Here is a 20,381-nt window from a genome sequence, read left to right on the forward strand (position 1 = left end):
CTGTTGGTTCTGAAGTTACCACAACATTGGTAACTGGTGCTGTGGGTGGAAAACACAGGGGGTTTACTTCAAATGCGTTTTTTCTGGACCATCTATGTGGCATACGGGGAGTAAAGAAATGCATTAAAGTAATGCTGGCATCTTAAAGACAATGTTACGTGACCACTTAGCTCAGTGTGAAGCCTCATGATACCATCAACTTTAAAGCAATGTGCAGAATAACATGTATGCACATATGAGTAACTCACAGTAGATGGTGAGGTTTAGTGGAGCACTGGTTCCCTCACTGACAGGATTAAACACATGACACCTGAATGGTCCCTGGTCGTAGCGCGTCACATTGACTAAAGTGAATCCTCCATCAGTGATCTGAACTCTGTCACTTCCTGTAACCTCAGAGCTGCTGTTCAGCCAGAGGAAAGAGAGAGAGGATCCAGAGGAGGAGCAGGACAGACTGACGGAGCTGTTGAACTCCACCAGCTCTGTGCTGCTGGAGTTTACTGTTACTTTGGAGACTGGTGCTGTGGGTTAAAAAACAAAAACAATGTTTAAAGCTGCAGGAGAATATAACACTGCAGTGGCTGGGAATAAACTTCATGATTAAGATGAGATCATTCATATTCATGGCTGCATATTGCCAACAAATTGTTTTTACCTATTATCTTATGACAATGGTTCAAGGACCAAAACGTTTATTTGAAGGATTTTAGAAATGCCATGCACAATAGAGGGGACTTTAATTTCAGTTTTTGTTAATGTTTTGTCAAACTGGCATTGATTTTATTAATCTGTTATTAATCTGTAATTTTTAATGTTAGTTCTTTATGATAAATGTTCAATATGATGAAGTTCAATTTGGCTAATCTAGAAAGAATACCTATATCACTGAATCCATTGTCTCTTAGTACATATTTAGCATTTGCTGAAATGTACGAGACGTTAGATGTACACCAAATAAATCTTCAAACTCAAAGTAACAAATATGTAATATATTGTTGATCACAATTTATGGAAATACCATTAAAATAAGCATATTGTTCATCAACTCAGTGGAGAAGTGACTCACAGTAGATGGTGAGGTTTACTGGATCACTGGTTCCCTCACTGACAGGATTAGAAACACGACACCTGAATGGTCCCTGGTCGTAGCGCGTCACATTATTTATAGTTAAAGTGAATCCTCCATCAGTGATCTGAACTCTGTCACTTCCTGTAACCTCAGAGCTGCTGTTCAGCCAGAGGAAAGAGAGAGAGGATCCAGAGGAGGAGCAGGACAGACTGACGGAGCTGAACTCCACCAGCTCTGTGCTGCTGGAGGTTACCATTACATTGGAGACTGGCTCTGTGGGTTAAAAAAATAAAAAAATATATATTATAAAGTTACAGTATAAGATAAACACTGAACCAGATGGGAATCTCTTGTTAAGATGACATAATGAACATTCATGGCTCCACATTGAACGTTTTTACCAGCTCCTTCCACAAAAAAGGAGCTGGTAAAATTAGAATTTTTCTACATTTTTATTTGATGATGGTGAAAAGAATAAAGGGCCTATATCATTGTTTACTTGCTCAATCGCTACACAGCATCTTCATTCAGCAGAGAAAGATATGCAACATGTGAAACTTTCTCACCGTATACGTTCAGTCTTGTGGTCCCTGACTGTGGCGGTGCTCCAGGTATTAAAATGGTAACTGAGTATTCTCCTCTGTCAGTTAGAGTCAGGTTCCTGAGCTCAAGAGATCCAGTAGACATGAAGAAGGTGATCCTGCCTTCATACTCTGGTCCAGTGTAGTTGCTACCACTGAAAGAAAATACATTCCTTACACCAAATATCCAGGTCACTGATCCAAAAGTTGTTCCTGGAGTCAGTGTTGTGGTGAACATCACTTTCCCTCCCACAACTGCACCATGACCGTCTGGCAACACACCAGCTCCTTCAGTTAAACCTGGAGAGAGACAGAGAGAGGGATTTACTTTAGAAATCAATCAAAACACAAAACTGCAGCAGGAAAAGTTATATCTGTTCTCTATGAAGAAACTCACTCTTTTAGAATTAGCTTTTGAGGTATTTCTAAAACCTAAGTTTAGCTGCAAGCAAAAACAAAACCTCAGAATAAAGTTCAGTGAAAATAATGCTTAAACCCCTTATGTGAGAAATGTTTCTTCCCACAGACATTTAGATTTCAAAGACAGGGGAACTGCTTCCAACTGAGAGAAAACTGACTGACTGTCAATAATTAAAGGTCAAACTTTGTTGAATAAATAACCAAACACTTTTAGCTGCTGTAGAGTATTAAATGCTAAGAGCTCACCTGAGATGACTCCCAGGACGATGAAGTGTATCACAGCTTGTCCCATGTTTTTCTGCAGCAACATCAGATCATAGAAAAGAGATCATACTTTAAGAAGGCTGATTTCCATATATGAAGGTAAAACAAGGAAGGAGTGTGTGCAGGTGGGGTTTTTTCCATTTGAATACCTCTGAAAAGTTACTTACCTGAACCGTTGATCATTTACAGAATATGCAACAAGCTACTTTGAAAATAATCTTTAATAATTAATTATAAAGGTGAAGTAAAAGTTTATGGTGACAAAATTACAACCAGAGAACATGGTGCAGAGGAATCACACCAGTTACATTTCACCACGGGTGTACAGTGGCTTTTTGCCCCTCTTGCTTTGACTAAGGACTTGTTCATAGTCGACTTTCATTTGGTCTCAACTACATGTTTCAAAGTTTAAAAAAAACATACATGTACAAATCTGGCAAAGTACTCAAAACAGCTTCTGTGATAGTTCCCACTACAGTGAGTATTTCATTTAAGAATGTCAAGGAGTTAAAGTCCTCTCAAATACAACATTCTTAAATGTAATAGACATAAAAAACAAACACCACTCCCTCAAATACAAATATTCTACGGAAATTGACTTTTATATTGGTCTCTAGGTCGGAGCAATAATCAAGACTTCATTAGTTTGCCATGATTGTCATGTTGGATATGCTCTTGCTTTTGTTTTCTGTGGGATAATATTAATACCACAGTAGTATATGCAAACATATTTACACCACTAGAGGACAATGTCTTGCAGCTTTAGAGCCTGAAGCTTCACTGGGTTTAACCATAGACTGTATATATAAAGGGTTTAACTCATTAGGCAGAAACGTTGTACCTCAACACGAAGGTAGTTCTGCATTTACTCACTGATATGTTGAGAACGGCAAGAGGCTCACATTTATCAGGACAGTCAAGTTTGATGGCTGACATTTCTGTGGCTGTTCATATCTCACAAAGATACATCAATGGATATGTTAGCTTTACTTTGGATAATCTCTCTGGTTTCTATAGGTAAGAATAATATATTTTGTTGAAGTTTTCAATCTTCTGCTATCTTTCCATTTTTCTATATTTTTTTTAACGTCAATTTATTGTTAAAAAGTTGTTAAAAATGAGTTAAGCTAATAATCTCGAGGTCTGCTTTTCATTATTGTGTTAAACGATAGCATCATAAATAGCAGACCAAACGCATGACTGATAAAAGTAAATGGCTAAAACAAATAATTGCTTTACAGTTAGCATGTGATAGAGGTAGTATTACGATTTTATTACTTATATGCATACAAAAAGTGATAACATGTTCATAGTATTTAAATGTAGCTGTTCTAAAAATCATATGAATCAAAATGTTGATTGATTGTTGACCCAGTGGCTTATTTTTCCAAAGACCTCTGTCTGTCTCTCTCCAGGTTTAACTGAAGGAGCTGGTGTGTTGCCAGACGGTCCTCTGAACGCAGCTGTGGGAGGGAAAGTGATGTTCACCACAACACTGACTCCAGGAACTACTTTTCAAATAGTGAACTGGAAATTTGGGGGTATTAGGGATATATTTACTTGGAATGTTAAGAACTTCCCTGCACCAGGGTATGAAGGCAGGATCACCTTCTTCATGTCTACTGGATCACTGGAGCTCAGGAACCTGGTTCAAACTGACAGTGGAGAATACATCGTCAGCATTTTTCCAGCTGGAGAACCATCAAAGACAGGGAACACAAGACTGGACGTATACGGTGAGAGAAAGCTCCACATGTTGCATCTCATTTAATGCTGACATTATGCGTAACAATTGAGCATGAAAACAGTTTATGAGCATGTTCTTCTTTGTACAATTGTGAGAAAATAATGAGTGAGAAAATGTTGGTTTTGTTGCGGCAGGAGCTTGTATGATGTTTAATGTTCAGCCATTAATAATCAACACCTCGTTAATATGAGATTCATTATCAGCCTCTGCAGTATTGTCTTGTACTGTAACTTTATAAAATATTTGTTGTGCTTCACCCACAGAGCCAGTCTCCAATGTAATGGTAACCTCCAGCAGCACAGAGCTGGTGGAGTTCAGCTCTGTCAGTCTGTCCTGCTCCTCCTCTGGATCCTCTCTCTCTTTCCTCTGGCTGAACAGCAGCTCTGAGGTTACAGGAAGTGACAGAGTTCAGATCACTGATGGAGGATCCCCTTTAACTATAACTAATGTGACCCGCTACGACCAGGGACCATTCAGCTGCCGTGTTTCTAATCCTGTCAGTGAGGGAACCAGTGCTCCAGTAACCCTCACCATCTACTGTGAGTCACTTCTCCACTGAGTTGATGAACAATATGATCATTTTTAATGGTATTTCCATAAATTGTAATCAACAATATATTACATATTTAATTACTCTGAGTTTGAAGATGTATTTGGTGTACATCTAACGTCTCGTACATTTCAGCAAATGCTAAATATGTACAAAGAGACAATGGATTCAGTTATATAGGTATATATTCTAGATTAGCCAAATTGAACTATAATAAAGAACTGACATTAAAATTACAGTCTGAAAAAACAGATTAGTTAAAGGGGACCTATCATGCAAAATGCACTTTCAAACATAAATATGTGTCCCCGGGAACTCACGCAGTGTCAGAAAATAAAACCCTCTCTCTTTTCCTCCGTACCCAAATCTTTTAAAAACGGGTGTACAACGAGCGGATACAGATTTCCATCCGAACTGACGTGTCCATCCGAGGTGACGTCGGCGGACCCACAGAAAGTTGATATCAGAAACAATGCCTGACGTATTTTGGAGGTCTTTGTTTACATTAGCAAGCCTCGCTAACAACTCAGAGCTAACCTGTACTGAACAGCATATGTTTAAAACGCAGGAAATAAAAAAAGAACTCGCCTTGTGATAAACCTGCAAGAGAAAAAGCATTTGAGCTCCATACTATTTCAGAAATAATCCTTGATGTGGTTTAAACAGGATGGCGTTTTATCACAACCAAATGTAACTTTATCTGCGGTAGAATTCTGATCAGGCATTAGCTCTGCCTCCTCTTATTTATTTATTTCAAGCTAAGGACCCAAAATCTACGTTTTTCTAACATGGCTGCAAAAGAGGGGTTTGAGCAGTATGAGGCATGGACACTGGGTGAACTGTTTGGTATTTTGAAAAAAATACTTCACAGACATGTTTTATAAAGGTATGGCCCTACAATATACTTTTCAAATATAGCAAATATAGCAAATATAGCACTTTAAATCAATGCCAGTTTGACAAAACATTAACAAAAACTGAAATTAAAGTCCCCTCTCTTGTGCATGGCATTTCTAAAATCCTTCAAATAAACATTGTTGATCCTTTTACCATTGTCATAAGATAATAAGTAAAAACAGGTTTTTTTTTTGTGGCAATATGCAGCCATGAATATGTATGATCTCATCTTGATCATGAGGTTTATTCCCAGCCACTGCAGTGTAATATTCTCCTGCACCTTTAAACATTTATTTTGTTTTTTAACCCACAGCACCAGTCTCCAATGTAATGGTAACCTCCAGCAGCACAGAGCTGGTGGAGTTCACATCTGTCAGTCTGTCCTGCTCCTCCTCTGGATCCCCTCTCTCTTTCCTCTGGCTGAACAGCAGCTCTGAGGTTACAGGAAGTGACAGAGTTCAGATCACTGATGGAAACTCCACTTTAACTATAACTAATGTGACGCGCTACGACCAGGGACCCTTCAGGTGTCGTGTTTCTAATCCTGTCAGTCATGGCGCCAGCAAGGCAGTAACCCTCATCATCTACTGTGAGTTACGACATGCTCGATTTTTTTACTTTCTTTGAATTGCTGTTTTGTTTTCCCTTACATTCAATTGGCCCATAAATTATTTATCTGACAATATTTCCTTTACAAGACTCACATGTGGAAAGGTCACACAGATGTTCATTTTTGGAAATCCCTTTTGTACAGATGTTTCTTCTGTGTATAATATATATATATATATACACATAATTCAGTTATTAATGCATACTAACTTTTTGATGTTTCTCCCCTAATTTCAGATGGCCCAGAAAATGTTAATTTGAAAATATCTCCGCCTCATAAACCCTATGTGGAAGGATCAAACATCAGCCTGAGTTGCTCAGCTGTCTCCAACCCTTCGGCCCACTATACGTGGTTTCTGAATGGGGGCCTGCTGTCAAAAGGATCGCAGCTCAATCTGACAAACAGTCAGACAAATCAAAGTGGAAGCTACAGCTGTCAGGCCTTTAACGACAAAACTCTGAGATATGAAACATCTCATCCTGCATCTATCTCTGTACTGGGTAAGTTTTGTGCAAAGAAATACAGATGGCAAAGATGCGTATCTGAGAATAAAGCATTAGATACGTAAAGGATAATGTGCAGGGGGCACTGCGCGTTGGGATCCTGCTCACTTTTTTTAAATAATTGATCGCCTCGCTGCACATTATCCCTTTTATTACAAGGCTACATATTACATACAAAATCATGACCCACAATATTGATTGATCGTATTGCCAAGAACAAATAAACATTTGGGGAAGAAAAATTAACAACAACTACATATGTTTGCAATTAAGATAGATCTGCAATCTTTGCTCGTACAACGATGGCTTAAAATAAAAATGCATGAAGAAGTACAAAATACTTCCTTTCAGGCTAGTAGCCGAGTGAAGATTGTGGCTTGATATGGTAGCTGACTGTTACAGTGGCTCAAAACATTTTCATCAGGAGAAATCCGCTGCATTTTCAAAAACGATGCACATTAAGAAAGATCTTCACCAACTTGACAAAACATGTGCAGCATTTACTAAAAGCGCGGAATAACCAAAATACTGTAAATACAAAATTCTGCAAATAAAAAACGCAAGAAGCTCAACGGAACACTAAATAGTGATGCACACAGTTGGGACCGGAGTGCTTGTTGACGTTCGTGGATCATAAAGTTGGACTGTCACTGTTGTTAGAAAGCAACCGTTGTCATTGCTTGATTCCTAACCTATCCAACCATGTCATTTAAAATAAACTGACAAGACACTTACAATTATCAAACAGTCTAACTCTGCTAAATGTCAACAAGTGCCCTGGGGCCTCATTTATAACACTGTGCTGTGGATTCACGTGGGAAGGTTGCTTACGTAGTAGACATTTAAAAAAATAGGTACAGAAATGTTCCGTCATTTTCCGATCCACAAAACATTGCGTACCGGCGAGGTACGCAATGTTTCTTGATGAGAAACTGTAAGAAATGATCGGGGAATCCCTCCGGAGTGGAGTCATGACGACTGGATCTGAATTATTTTGTGTTTGTGTTCCAGATGTCGATCAGCAACTATATATCCATAATCCACCAGTTAAAGGAAATACAACTAATGTGTTGTGTTATATTAGCTGTACAATTTACCACATATGGTGTTCTTAGTTTCCATACCTCCTGTGTTTTACGAGCGACTTATCAAGTAGGCTATTGGCGAACGGCACAAAACATGATTAAACGTGATAGTATATAAAACCATGCTCGTATCTACAACCTATAAAAAAGCAAAAGGGCGTCAGTTTAAAGTAATTCTGTCCTCCTGCTTACCGCATCATTTATGAGAATACATTCCTTAACAAGAGAACATAATCGAGGGGTGATCAACAACATATCCGTATTTATTTATTTCTCCAAGTTATGTTTTTGTGTGCACTGAGGAGTCTCAAACAGGCGTTTGTTTAATCATTTTAAGATTGGCTTTAATCAATGTTTGAAAATGAATTCTTCATATATGATAAATGAGAGGTAACATTTTATTTATGGTATTATTTCCACATATGTCTCTCCATTCTTCCTTCTGCCAACGGTGTCGCAGTTTCTCGTCTCTCCCGTTGTTGTGCTTAGTGCGTACGCATGGGTTAGAGTTTGCGTGGAGGACCGCACGTTTTCCCGTCAAGTTAGTTTTTTATAAATCGCAAACATTGCTTAGAAACTGGCGTACGCCATCTTTTGAGCGTATATCCCTTTATAAATGAGGCCCCTAGTCCCGGCTGCTATTTGCAGCATTTAGTTTATGCAGCTATTTCCGTAATGTTTTCGTGAATGTTTTTTTAAATGCTGTACATATGTGAAAATGTTTCTGCCATTGCATGTGTTTTGGCACATTTGTGTTTTTATATTTGCATAAATTCTGAAGCTGTTTTGGGCCATTGTGGTGTGTTTGCCGCTATCGGCCACCATAGATAGCAGAGGTAACTAAAGGGTTAGGGGTTAACACTTATAGTTTCATGTCTTGTTACATAAGAATAGACCATATTTGTTAAGTGTTATTATGGGAGAATTACTATTCTTGTGCTACTACTGCCTTATTTGGCCCATATTGAGCAGAGCATTTTAAGACCGAAACTCATGTACAACAACTTCCTTACTTGCAACAAATAAGCACTAATGAGAGGGTTATTGAGGAAAAACTCTCAACTAATGACCTATTACTTGTAGAATATGGTCATGTAGAATAAGGCATTAATAAGTGTTTTATAATGACTATTAAACAGCCCATATACTGCTAATATGCATGTTACTTAACAACTAGTTGATGGTGAATGTGTGTACCTTAATATAAAGTGTTACCCATTTTTTTTAATGCCATCAATAGAACAGGGACTGTAGAAGGAAATGAGCCTGGACTCAATGGTTTATGATCATTTAAAATGCATTTTAAACAGGGTGAACAATGCTTAACAGAATCATGTTATAGGTTTTTATAACTAGCTATGAAATCTCATATGGGGAGAAATGTAATATTGTTGTTATCCACAGGCATTTTGAGATAATGTGACAGTTCCTGTTTACAGAATGATGTAAAAATCATGTTCTTTTATCCTGTTTTATTCAAGGCCCACAAGGCTGTTCGGCTGGTTGCATCGCTGGAATAGTAATCGGTGTTTTAGTCGTCCTCTGTGTTGTAGCTGCTATTGTGTGGTACTGCTTTCATGACAAAAAGTAAGTGCGGAAAAGATCTTAAGTATTTAACATAAACCTATTTTCACAGTAATACTCAATTACAAGTTTGGGAAAGGTGATGGCTCAGTATCTCCAAGTTTAGACCCAAAAGCTTGACTCAAAAACCAGGCAGGAGGAAGATTCAGGATCAGCACATTGGAAGATATCAGACAGAAAATGTGGAGCCAGAATGGTGTAGACATTGTGTGTAACAACCTTGTTTACTCAACCGTGTTGATGTTCAACAAAGGGAGTGCTCTTATTATATATTCTCAATATGTTCCTAAGCCCTTTAGTTATGACTTGTTTGTGTCATTTCACAATGGAGCCGCACCTCGACACTGTACAACTTCAAAGTTTAACATTCTGTTTTTGCAAGGTATAAATATTTAACTGTGATGGAATACTGTATATGATATTCTCCTCCTTCGCGTCGAAAGGAGCCAGTTGAGGTGGTTCGGGCACCTAGTTAGGATGCCACCTGGGCGCCTCCCTAGGGAGGTGTTCCAGGCACGTACAGCTAGGAAGAGACCAAGGGGTAGACCTAGGACCAGGTGGAGGGATTATATCTCTTCGCTGGCCTGGGAGCGCCTTGGGATCCCCCAGTCAGAGCTGGTTGATGTCGCCAGGGAAAAGAAAGTTTGGGGCTCTCTGCTGGAACTGCTACCCCCAAGACCCGACCACGGATAAGCGGGAGAAGATGGATGGATGGAATATATGATTCACCACCATGAGTTAAAGTATGGTGAGACTCTTATGGCGGTTTTCCACTGCAGGGCCTCACACGGCTTAGTAGGCATAGGCGGCACGTGAGGCTCAGGTTTGGGAAGGCTAAATAACTTTTTTTTGTACCTGAAGCTGCCCGCCTCCGGCGTCTATAGAAAAGAGATAAACTCAGTGAAAGCACCGCCTGCTGACCAATCAGAGCTCAGTGTGCAGAGTTTAAATCTATCAAGTCATATTAGGCCTACAGGATAAAGGAAATACAGTTTAAACTGCCGTAGCCTATGCAGAGAAGACGCCGACGTGTCGCACTTGTCATTCATATCACATCATCAATCAGATCATCGATCATATAATATCACAATATTTCCTTATCTGAGTCAGCTTCTCGAGCCGTATCTGGCCGTGCAACACTTACATTGTCACATCAACCCGGTATCACGGCAAGACGTGAACATGTGACGATTTACCATGCTGGGAGACGTGAAGATGTCACGATTTCGTCCCTTCAAATGTGACAGTTATACGGTATTGTTAACCCATGTTAACCAGTGGAGAAATAACCAGAAATGCCAAGCAAATGCTACCCCGACGTAATGATTTATTTTTTAATAGTCACACTCGATTACGCCAATTTTCTTGTTTTCCCCAGCTGGTCGACACCTCTTTTAGCAGAAACAAAGGCTACATTAATGTATTAAATCGATGTTAATACACGCGTTTGGAAGTGTGGATGTGGAATTAACGGACGTGATGTTGTGCGATTGAGTTGCCAGGCAACAGCTTCGGTTCATGTTAATTTACAAACTCTTCAACTATAACCGTAGTTATATTTAAAAACATGTTAGAAGGCCTCACGAAATACTTTAATGCACAATGTAAATGTGAAGGAATGTGTGTATAACAAAATACATCGGTGATAAACGAAACCGGAAACAGACGTAGGCAAGATCCTCAGCTCGATGATTGGATGGATTAGCCGCAATGCATGCTGGGATTTGGTGTTTATGTGATGTGAAATCTGAAAACGTTTTTTAAAAATAAAATAATACTTTATTCCGAGTGTGCTTGCTTTTCTCTTTGAAAGTCATCACATAACGGCATTGTAATACACGGTTCGGCTGCATTAAATATTACACATCTGCCGTAGTTCTGTATTTATAGAGCCCTGCTGAGAAGACTTCTAGACAAACAGGAAGAACTGCAGCCAAAACTGAAAACGTGACGTAGATCATAAATATATCAGCAATTAAACAACATCTTACATTTCTTTTCACACAATACGTCTCCTTGCAGTATCAACACTAATTCGGCTGACTTTTATATTTGATCCAATTGGTAGATAGGCTGTATTTACACCATAACCGTGCAGAGCTGATAGAAAGGGACACCTGGTGGTTGAAGAACGTTATTGAATTTTATTATTTTATTATTAGATATTAATAGGATCCCTATAAAGTATATTCATTACTCGTTATTCTCTGCTAATAGTTAATTAAAGACTGTATATAATGACTATTTTGCACATCCCTTTCAAGATTTTCTAAGGTTTATTGACATTTCATATTATACACAACTACGGTGTAGTTATGCAATGAATGAAAAACTTGGGTCGCAGGTTCCTCAACAGTGCCTTACAAGACATCTATCAATGTGTGCCTCCATCATTAAACTGTCATTCTGCAAATGTCTTATACTATCTACATACATCTTACAAGAGTATAATACATATGTATAATATCAGTTTAATAATAAACAAATAAGTGCTTAAACATAGTTAACATTGCAGGAAAGCAATATATTAGACGTTAAGTACTTTGTCAGGCTTAATATTTATCTGTAGATACAAATGTCACTGTGTGTGCTGTGTGCTCTGCATGTGTGACCATTAAAGAGGGTTTCATCCCTCCCAGAGCCATATAATAGAATTATCTCTATATGGCGCTGATCTCTCCATATTCTTCTTCGATAACCCCAAAGCTTTTTTCTTATTCAAAAGAAGACCTTAACCTAAAGTTAAGACTTTCTATCAGCTCTACACCGTTATGGTGTAAATATAGCCTATCTACCAATTGGATCAAATATAAAAGTCAGCCGAATTAGTGTTGATACTGCAAGGAGACGGATTGTGTGAAAAGAAATGTAAGATGTTGTTTAATTGCTTATATATTTATGATCCACGTCACGTTTTCAGTTTTGGCGGCAGTTCTTCCTGTTTGTCTAGAAGTCTTCTCAGCAGGGCTCTATAAATAGAGAACTACGGCAGATATGTAATATTTAATGCAGCCGAACCGTGTATTACAATGCCGTTATGTGATGACTTTCAAATAGAAAAGCAAGCACACTCGGAATAAAGTATTATTTTATTTTTAAAAAACGTTTTCAGATTTCACATCACATAAACACCAAATCCCAGCATGCATTGCGGCTAAACCATCCAATCATCGAGCTGAGAATCTTGCCTACGTCTGTTTCCGGTTTCGTTTATCACCGATGTATTTTGTTATACACACATTCCTTCACATTTACATTTTAATTTACATTAAAGTATTTCGTGAGGCCTTCTAACGTGTTTTTAAAATATAACTACGGTTGTAGTTGAAGAGTTTGTAAATTAACATGAACCGAAGCTGTTGCCTGGCAACTCAATCGCACAACATCACGTCCGTTAATTCCACATCCACACTTCCAAACGCATGTATTAACATCGATTTAATACATTAATGTAGCCTTTGTTTCTGCTAAAAGAGGTGTCGACCAGCTGAGGAGACAAGAAAATTGGCGTAATCGAGTGTGACTATTAAAAAATAAATCATTACGTCGGGGTAGCATTTGCTTGGCATTTCCGGTTATTTCTCCACTGGTTAACATGGGTTAACAATACCATGTAACTGTCACGTTTGAAGGGACGAAATCGTGACATCTTCACGTCTCCCAGCATGGTAAATCGTCACATGTTCACGTCTTGCCGTGATATCGGGTGGTGTCACATATACTGTATGCAGAAGTATTATTTTAAGCAACACATTAAGTTGACGAAACACTCAAATGTAATTAAAGTCAGATCCACTCGTGTCTGGGGCAATGATATCATAAAACTGTTGTACGCATTCACCTTGCAGGTGCAACTGTCTGGCTTGTATCCTGGATTATATGTTTAAATCATGGATGTTTAAAGTTCATATTTGTCTAATATTAGTTTACTTTTCATTAATGAAGTATGACGCTGCGCTGTCAATACACTTGTCCCTGTTTGTGATTGGTCTAATGTAGTTAACCCCGCCCCTTTCACGTGAACGCGCTCTCAGCTGGAGAGAGAAACCCTGGCCGTTTCTCAATTGCGAGGATGCTTGCTTGGTAGCACATGTCTTCCGAGTCACTTGCTTCAGAAGCGAGGCAAGAATCCTTCCTGGCATTTGGAAAACGAAGAGTGGAACAGGCTAGCAAGTGTGCAGGTGTGCGTCATATGGGAGGCCCCGCCTTACATTTTCCGCCACAGATTTGGGGAAATTTAGACAAAAGTTAAACAAGTACAAACCACAGACTGCCTGTGTCATGGCGAATACAGTCGCTGGTTAATTTATGTCTGTATAGGCCGTTGTTGTGAGTGTGGACGGTCGGAGCATATACAATGTTAGCTTAGCTGATCTCCATTCAGAAAACACACATTTTAAAAGGTTTTTCGGCTGCCGTCTGTCTGCAGACTTGTCAAAGCATTAATTCATGGTTTTTACTAACCGGTATCAGTATATTGTTACTTCGGCATCATTTTGAAACGTGTATTACAATTAAATCACGGTCAAATATGTTCATTTTGTTGTAGTTGTAGCCCCCTTGCCAGCGATTCTCTCTGACCATTCAGCAGTCGAGAGTGTCTACGTCACTAGTTTAGCATATTCAGCCCGGTTGTTGGCCCGGTAAGAACCTCAATTTTGGAGGACCAGAACAAGGTGAAAAAGTAGCCCTGAGCCGGAACTACCCCTAGTGGAAAAGCAAAAAAAAGCGGGCCGGGTTTGGCACGGCACGCTTAAACCGTACGAGGCCCTGTAGTGGAAAAGCGCCATTATAGAGCTCTACATTACTGTTTGAAAGTCTATGATTGTAAATCATTCGTAACAAATACTTTCAGGACTATATATGCAGATCAAATGAAAGTTACAACTCTTATGAAGAAATAACTACTTTCTCTATCATGCATGCAATACCAACAACTAGATATATTGCTGATTGTATCATTATTGTGTTGCTGAGACTAATGACTAATGTTCTCTCTAAACAGAAAACAAAAGAAAAAACGTCCTGCTGAAAACACCAACACCAGAACGGGTAAGTCTATTACGTGTAACATGAGTTTGTGTGTTCACAGATGTATTTGTCCTTCATTGAGTTATTCTAAGCTTTGTTTATGTCTCACGCTATAAAGGAGTTGAAGGCCAGGACAACGGAGCGTACACAAGAAGTCAGGTAAAAGTAATCAGAGTCATTTACATGCTCTGCTGGTTACTAAGATAGTTTGTAAACACAGTGCTGAACATCAGACTTTGAACCAGGAATGAGATATTAAGATGACACAATGAAGAATAAGTGAATATGTGTCATTACATCAACATTATAGAGATAGCTTATCTTGTTAACGATTTTGGAATTTTTCCGTTTACCTCCTTTTTTTTGCATCAAATGTGATGTTTAGTTTAGTTTATTTGTTTATAGTGTTGTGGACAGTCCCCATTGATCAACTGTCACAAAAAACAGTAAATGGGGCAGCTTTAGCCCACATTACTAATTTCCAGCTGTTGTCCCCGGCCAGATGATAATAGACACTTTAAATCACAATACATCAACAGCATTAGTTATAAAAAAAAGATGAAAGACAAGTAGATACGGGTCAGTTTAGCAGCAGCCTTCTGCTTTGTATCGGCATGCACATATATCACGTTGTCATCGGCATATAGGTGTGTTTTCACATCAGGACAGACAGATGGCAGGTCAATAATATATAAGGTAAAAAGAAGTGGACCAAGTATTGAACCTTGTGGTACTCCGGTGCTTAAGGCTGGAGAGAGTTGATTATAGACGATAACATGCTGACGCCTACCACTGAGGTATGATTCAATCCAATGTAACTGTAAATGTAATCTTACATTAATTTTCTTTCTTTTTATTTTTCCTAGGAGTTGCACAACGCAGATGTCCGTTTTACCAAAAAGAATAACGGGGAAACAGTCCAGATGGGAGACCAGAATAAACCGTCAGACTACGCTGAGGTCAGAGTGAACAACAATCCTCGTGCTGCTGCGTCCTCTCTCCCAACCTACGATGCTCACCTACAGCGCAACAAGAGGCCGGCTCCTCACCCTGAAATCACCGAACCCTACGCTCAAGTCCGCAAGAACTGACCACACTGGATGAAATGGATAATGTGGGGGGGGGGTCTCACTGGAAGCAGCTAATATGAGAAACCTTCACTTTCCTCTCAGTTTTTCTTTTTTTGAATGGAGGACTCATTTGCCTTGAGTTAGCTTCTCCAAAACACTTTAGGATTAAAGAATGCTGATTTCAATATATGAAGGTAAAACAAGGAAGTAGTGTGCAGGCGGGGTTTTCCCATTTTCAATGGTTCTGAAAGGTTTACTTACCTGAACCGTCGATCATTTACAGGGTATGCAACAAGCATCTTTGGAAAAATCCTTAATAATTAATTAATAGGTTAAAGTAAAAGTTATTTGAGGGCTTCAGTAATCTATTTACGTTTTCTCTAGCACAACCTACCAATCACCAATTGGAACAACCAATCTTACAATTTATTTATCTCAATAGTTATCACTGTAATAAACCGTGTTTAAACTAATCTTATTGTGCAATATTAATTTGTACATTCTGTTCTTGTATATATATCATATTTTATTTACATGTATAATGTATATAGACTTCTTTTTTTTTACTCTACTGTACTGTATATGTCTTACTATGTTGCATTGTTGGAGAAGCTCGGGACATAGGAGTTCATTGCCATTTCTACGCTGTACACTTATGTGCACATTCGAACCTTTGAATTTGTGACTGAACTGCAGCACGTGAAAGAAAGTCAGAATTCTGAGATTTTCCGAAAAAACTGAATTATTTTTTATTAAAGCCAGAATTCTGACGTTTTTTCTCAGAATTCAGACTTCCATCTCAGATGTCCGACTTTCAGGTCACGATTGTCATGCGGGGATGCTGTTTTATCATTTTATCATCATTATCAAGTTTTCTTTGGTCAAACAACAAAACTGATAGATCTATACCAAATAATTATTTTTGCTTCATGCATTTTATTATTGTTTAAAAATTATGCAATAACCTGAAATGTCCTTAGTTTTGCCTAAATTAAATATGTATTTACTAAATCAGCTGTTGTCTGATTGTTAATACCACAGTAGTATTCATGTCTCTTTATCAACCATCAGTATGTCATGCAAACATATTTACACCACTAGAGGGCGATGTCTTGCAGCTTTAGGACATGTCTGCAGCTTCACTGGGTTTGACTCATTATGCAGACACTTTGTACCTCAACACGAAGGTAGTTCTGCATTTACTCACTGATATGTTGAGAGCGGCAAGAGGCTCACATTTATCAGGACAGTCAAAGTTTGTTGGCTAACATTTCTGTGGCTGTTCATATCTCACAGAGATACATCAAATGGATATTTTCGCTTTACTATGGATAGTCTCTGGCTTTCACAGGTGAGAATCTTACATTACTGCTCTTCCTATACCTACACTTCCTAACAATAACAATTGCTGAATTGGTAAACAAGTTGTTAGAAAGGAGTTTTGCTATTAATCTGGAGTTCTGCTTTTCATTGTTTGTGAATCAAAAGCATGACTGATAAAAGTGAATTGCTTAGAAAATGTTGTTTTATTTACAGTAAGACATTTGACATGTGATTGAGTAAATATCAAGATTTCTACTTTTTAACTTATACAAATAGAAATTGAATTTGTTTTGTTTTGTTTTAGACTGTAATGAAGGATTTTGTCCCAGGGCTTATTTTCCAATGACCTCTGTCTCTCCAGGTTTAACTGAAGGAGCTGGTGTGTTGCCAGACGGTCCTCTGAATGCAGCTGAGGGGGGGAAAGTGATGTTCACCACAACACTGACTCCAGGAACACCATTTCAAATAGTGAACTGGAAATTTGGTATTAGGGATATATTTACTTTCAATGTTAACAACGTCACTGCACCAAGGCAGGATCACCTTCTTCATGTCTACTGGATCTCTGGAGCTCAGGAACCTGGCTCTAACTGACAGTGGAGAATACTCAGTTACCATTTTAATACCTGGAGAACGACCACAGTCAGGGACCACAAGACTGGACGTATACGGTGAGAAAAGTTTCACATGTTGCATATCTTTCTCTGCTGAATGAAGATTTTGCGTAGCGATTGAGCAAGTAAACAATGATATAGGCCCTTTATTCTTTGCACCACTATCATGAAGGTATGAAATGTTGCTTTTTTTCGTAGATGGACCTTGTAAAAATGTTCAATGTGGAACCATGAATAATCAATATCTCCTCTTAAGATGAGACTTCAGCCACTTCAATGTTTTCTTCTATTGTAACTTTATAAAATATTTGTTGTGCTTCACCCACAGAGCCAGTCTCCAATGTAACGGTAACCTCCAGCAGCACAGAGCTGGTGGAGTTCAACAGCTCTGTCAGTCTGTCCTGCTCCTCCTCTGGATCCTCTCTCTCTTTCCTCTGGCTGAACAGCAGCTCTGAGGTTACAGGAAGTGACAGAGTTCAGATCACTGATGGAGGATCCACTTTACCTATAATAATGTGACCAGCTATGACCAGGGACCATTCAGGTGCCGTGTTTCTAACCCCGTCAGTGAGGGAACCAGTGCTCCACTAAACCTACTCATCATCTACCGTGAGTTACTAACCTGCATGCTCAGTATATTAAAAAAACTAAATCTAGTGGCAAACAGAGTTTAGATAATTTTCCGAGTTAAGTGATCTTACCTTGTTTAGTCTTGTTTTATTCACGCATGGGTTTGTATTTACCAAACAAGATCTAGTTGCAAAGACTTTGGATAATTGTCCATTTCTTCTGTTGTCTTTTTGTTCACGCATGGGTTTATAAAATATTAAAACACATTTTCCCCTCCTATTTGAATCCAGCACATCATCTCTGCACACTACCGCACAGTCTGAACTAAATCATTGTACATTGGACACCTATATTTAGAGACAGTGCATTGCATGCTCGCTATGTAATAGAAGTTCCTTGTATTTGTATAATAATGCAGTTGTGAATACCAACGTATTGCTGTTGTATTAACCCTAAATTCAGATGGCCCAGATATATCCGACAAAAGAACACCATCAGGAAGGATCAGACATCGTCCTGTCCTGCTCAGCTGACTCTGGACCTCCTGCCCAGTTTACGTGGTTTCTGAATGGAGACCTGCTGTCTGATGGACCAGAGCTCAAACTGATGAACGTTCAGCAAAATCAAAGTGGGAACTACAGCTGTCAGGCCTTCAACGACAACACTCTGAGATATGAGACGTCTCAGGCTGCATCCATCTCTGTACTGGTTTTGTATCTGAGATGATAGCATCTGATATGTAAGGGATAATGTGCAGGGGGCACTGCACGTTGGGATCCTGCTCACTTTTTTAAATTGTAAATAACCGCCTCGCTGCACATTATCCCTCTTATTACAAGGCTACATACTAAATACAAGATCATGACTCACAATATTGATTTAAAAATGATCGTATTGCTAAGAAAAAATCAAGGGGATCAAATACTTATTTCCCACAGTTAAATGTAAATCAATGTTTATCTTTTATATAATGTCAATTTCTTGATTTTGTTTTTGATATTGTTACCCTCACTGTTAAAATAAACCCACCATTAAAATGATAGACTGTTCATTTCTTTGAAGGTTCATTCAGCACTGAAGGAGATGCAACATTTGAAAGGTTCTCTCACCTTTTATGTTCAGTCTTGTGGTCCCTGACTGTGGTCGTTCTCCAGGTAGTAAAATGGTTACCGAGTATTCTCCACTGTCATTTCGAGTCAGGTTCCTGAGCTCCAAAGATCCAGTAGACATGATAAAAGTGACCCTGTCTTCATACTCTGGTGCAGGGAAGTTGTTAACATTCCAAGTAAATATATCTTTAGCACCAAATTTCCAGTTCACTGATTGAAATGGTGTTTCTGGAGTTAGTGTTGTGGTGAACATCACTTTCCCTCCCACAGCTGCATTCAGACCGTCTGGCAGCACACCAGCTCCTTCAGTTAAACCTGGAGAGACAGAGAGAGGATCTACTGTAGAAATCATTCACAACACAATACAGCAGCAGACAAAGTAATATTTGTGCTCTGTGGAAGCTCATAAACAGTTTATCTGGGTACCACAGACATTTAGATTCAAACAACAGGGAAACAGCTTCCAACAGAGAGAAACTTACTGTCTGTCAATAATTATTGGTTTCTCTTTGATAAATAAAGGAACAAACACTTTAAATAGAAAGAGCTCACCTGAGATGACTCCCAGGATGATGAAGTGTATCACAGCTTTTTCCATGTTTTCCTGCAATAACATAAAACAACCTGAAAATGAGATCACAGTCCTTCAGCTTTGCTTTGCTTATTTCAGATAAGACAGAACAAGGCAGTACTTTGTGGGCGGGGTGTTACTATAATTATGCCTCTAAAAGGTTTACCTTACAAGAACTGTTGTTTGTTGTGTCCCGTCAAAAGTGTTGAGTTCAGTCATGTTTCATGTTTTCGTTTAATCATTATCTGTCTTGTCTCCCACTTCCTATTCTGGTGTGTGTCTCCCGCCCTCATCAGCGTCAGCCTCTGATTGTTTCCACCTGTGCCCAGTTACCTTTTTTTTTATAGCCCCCAGCTTCCCTTTGTTCTTTGTCAGTTCGTCTTGTCCTGTCCCCATGCCAGTACTCTGCTCACCAGCGGATTATTTTCCTCACATAGTGAGCTATTTTCGTTGTGCCTTATTGGAGCCTTTTTTCACCTCGCTAAGAGTGTCGTTTTTCTTTTGTATACCTTTTGAAAATAAAGTATATTTCTTAAGGCCCTGACACACCAAGTAGTCACCAGAGAACTCGCCGACGCCGACTGTTGCGTCGGCGTGTTCTCCTGCGTCTTGGCCATGTGTCGCATTGGAACCAAGCCCCCAGGAAGTGCACCGGATTCTGATGAAAATATTTGTTGTGACCAAACGGCGGTACTACACTTCATTTAGGTTGCTGGGCCCGGAAATACTTTTTCCCATTGACTTACATGGGGAAAGAGTGGTCTGTAACTCGTCGGATAATTT

At 39.0% G+C, this 20,381-nt stretch overlaps 2 protein-coding genes across 2 annotated transcripts in view; one reads left to right on the forward strand and one right to left on the reverse strand.

Moving 5' to 3' along the window:
- LOC117549565 (carcinoembryonic antigen-related cell adhesion molecule 5-like) overlaps positions 1–19,625 on the reverse strand; it is a 44,561-nt gene extending 24,936 nt beyond the window's left edge. Inside the window, exons 1-5 of the mRNA XM_034221583.1 lie at positions 19,580–19,625; positions 19,223–19,342; positions 12,060–12,069; positions 1,636–1,823; positions 1,067–1,342 (exon numbers count right to left, since the gene is read on the reverse strand). Coding sequence (XP_034077474.1) covers positions 1,067–1,342; positions 1,636–1,823; positions 12,060–12,069; positions 19,223–19,342; positions 19,580–19,625 — 640 coding nt within the window. The remainder of the gene's footprint in view (positions 1–1,066; positions 1,343–1,635; positions 1,824–12,059; positions 12,070–19,222; positions 19,343–19,579) is intronic.
- LOC117549564 (carcinoembryonic antigen-related cell adhesion molecule 5-like) overlaps positions 16,617–20,381 on the forward strand; it is a 58,959-nt gene continuing 55,194 nt past the window's right edge. The window contains exon 1 of the mRNA XM_034221581.1: positions 16,617–16,762. The gene's annotated coding sequence lies outside the window, so the exon portion shown is untranslated. The remainder of the gene's footprint in view (positions 16,763–20,381) is intronic.

Source organism: Gymnodraco acuticeps, unplaced genomic scaffold, assembly GCF_902827175.1.
Source record: "Gymnodraco acuticeps unplaced genomic scaffold, fGymAcu1.1, whole genome shotgun sequence".
NCBI lineage: Eukaryota > Metazoa > Chordata > Actinopteri > Perciformes > Bathydraconidae > Gymnodraco > Gymnodraco acuticeps.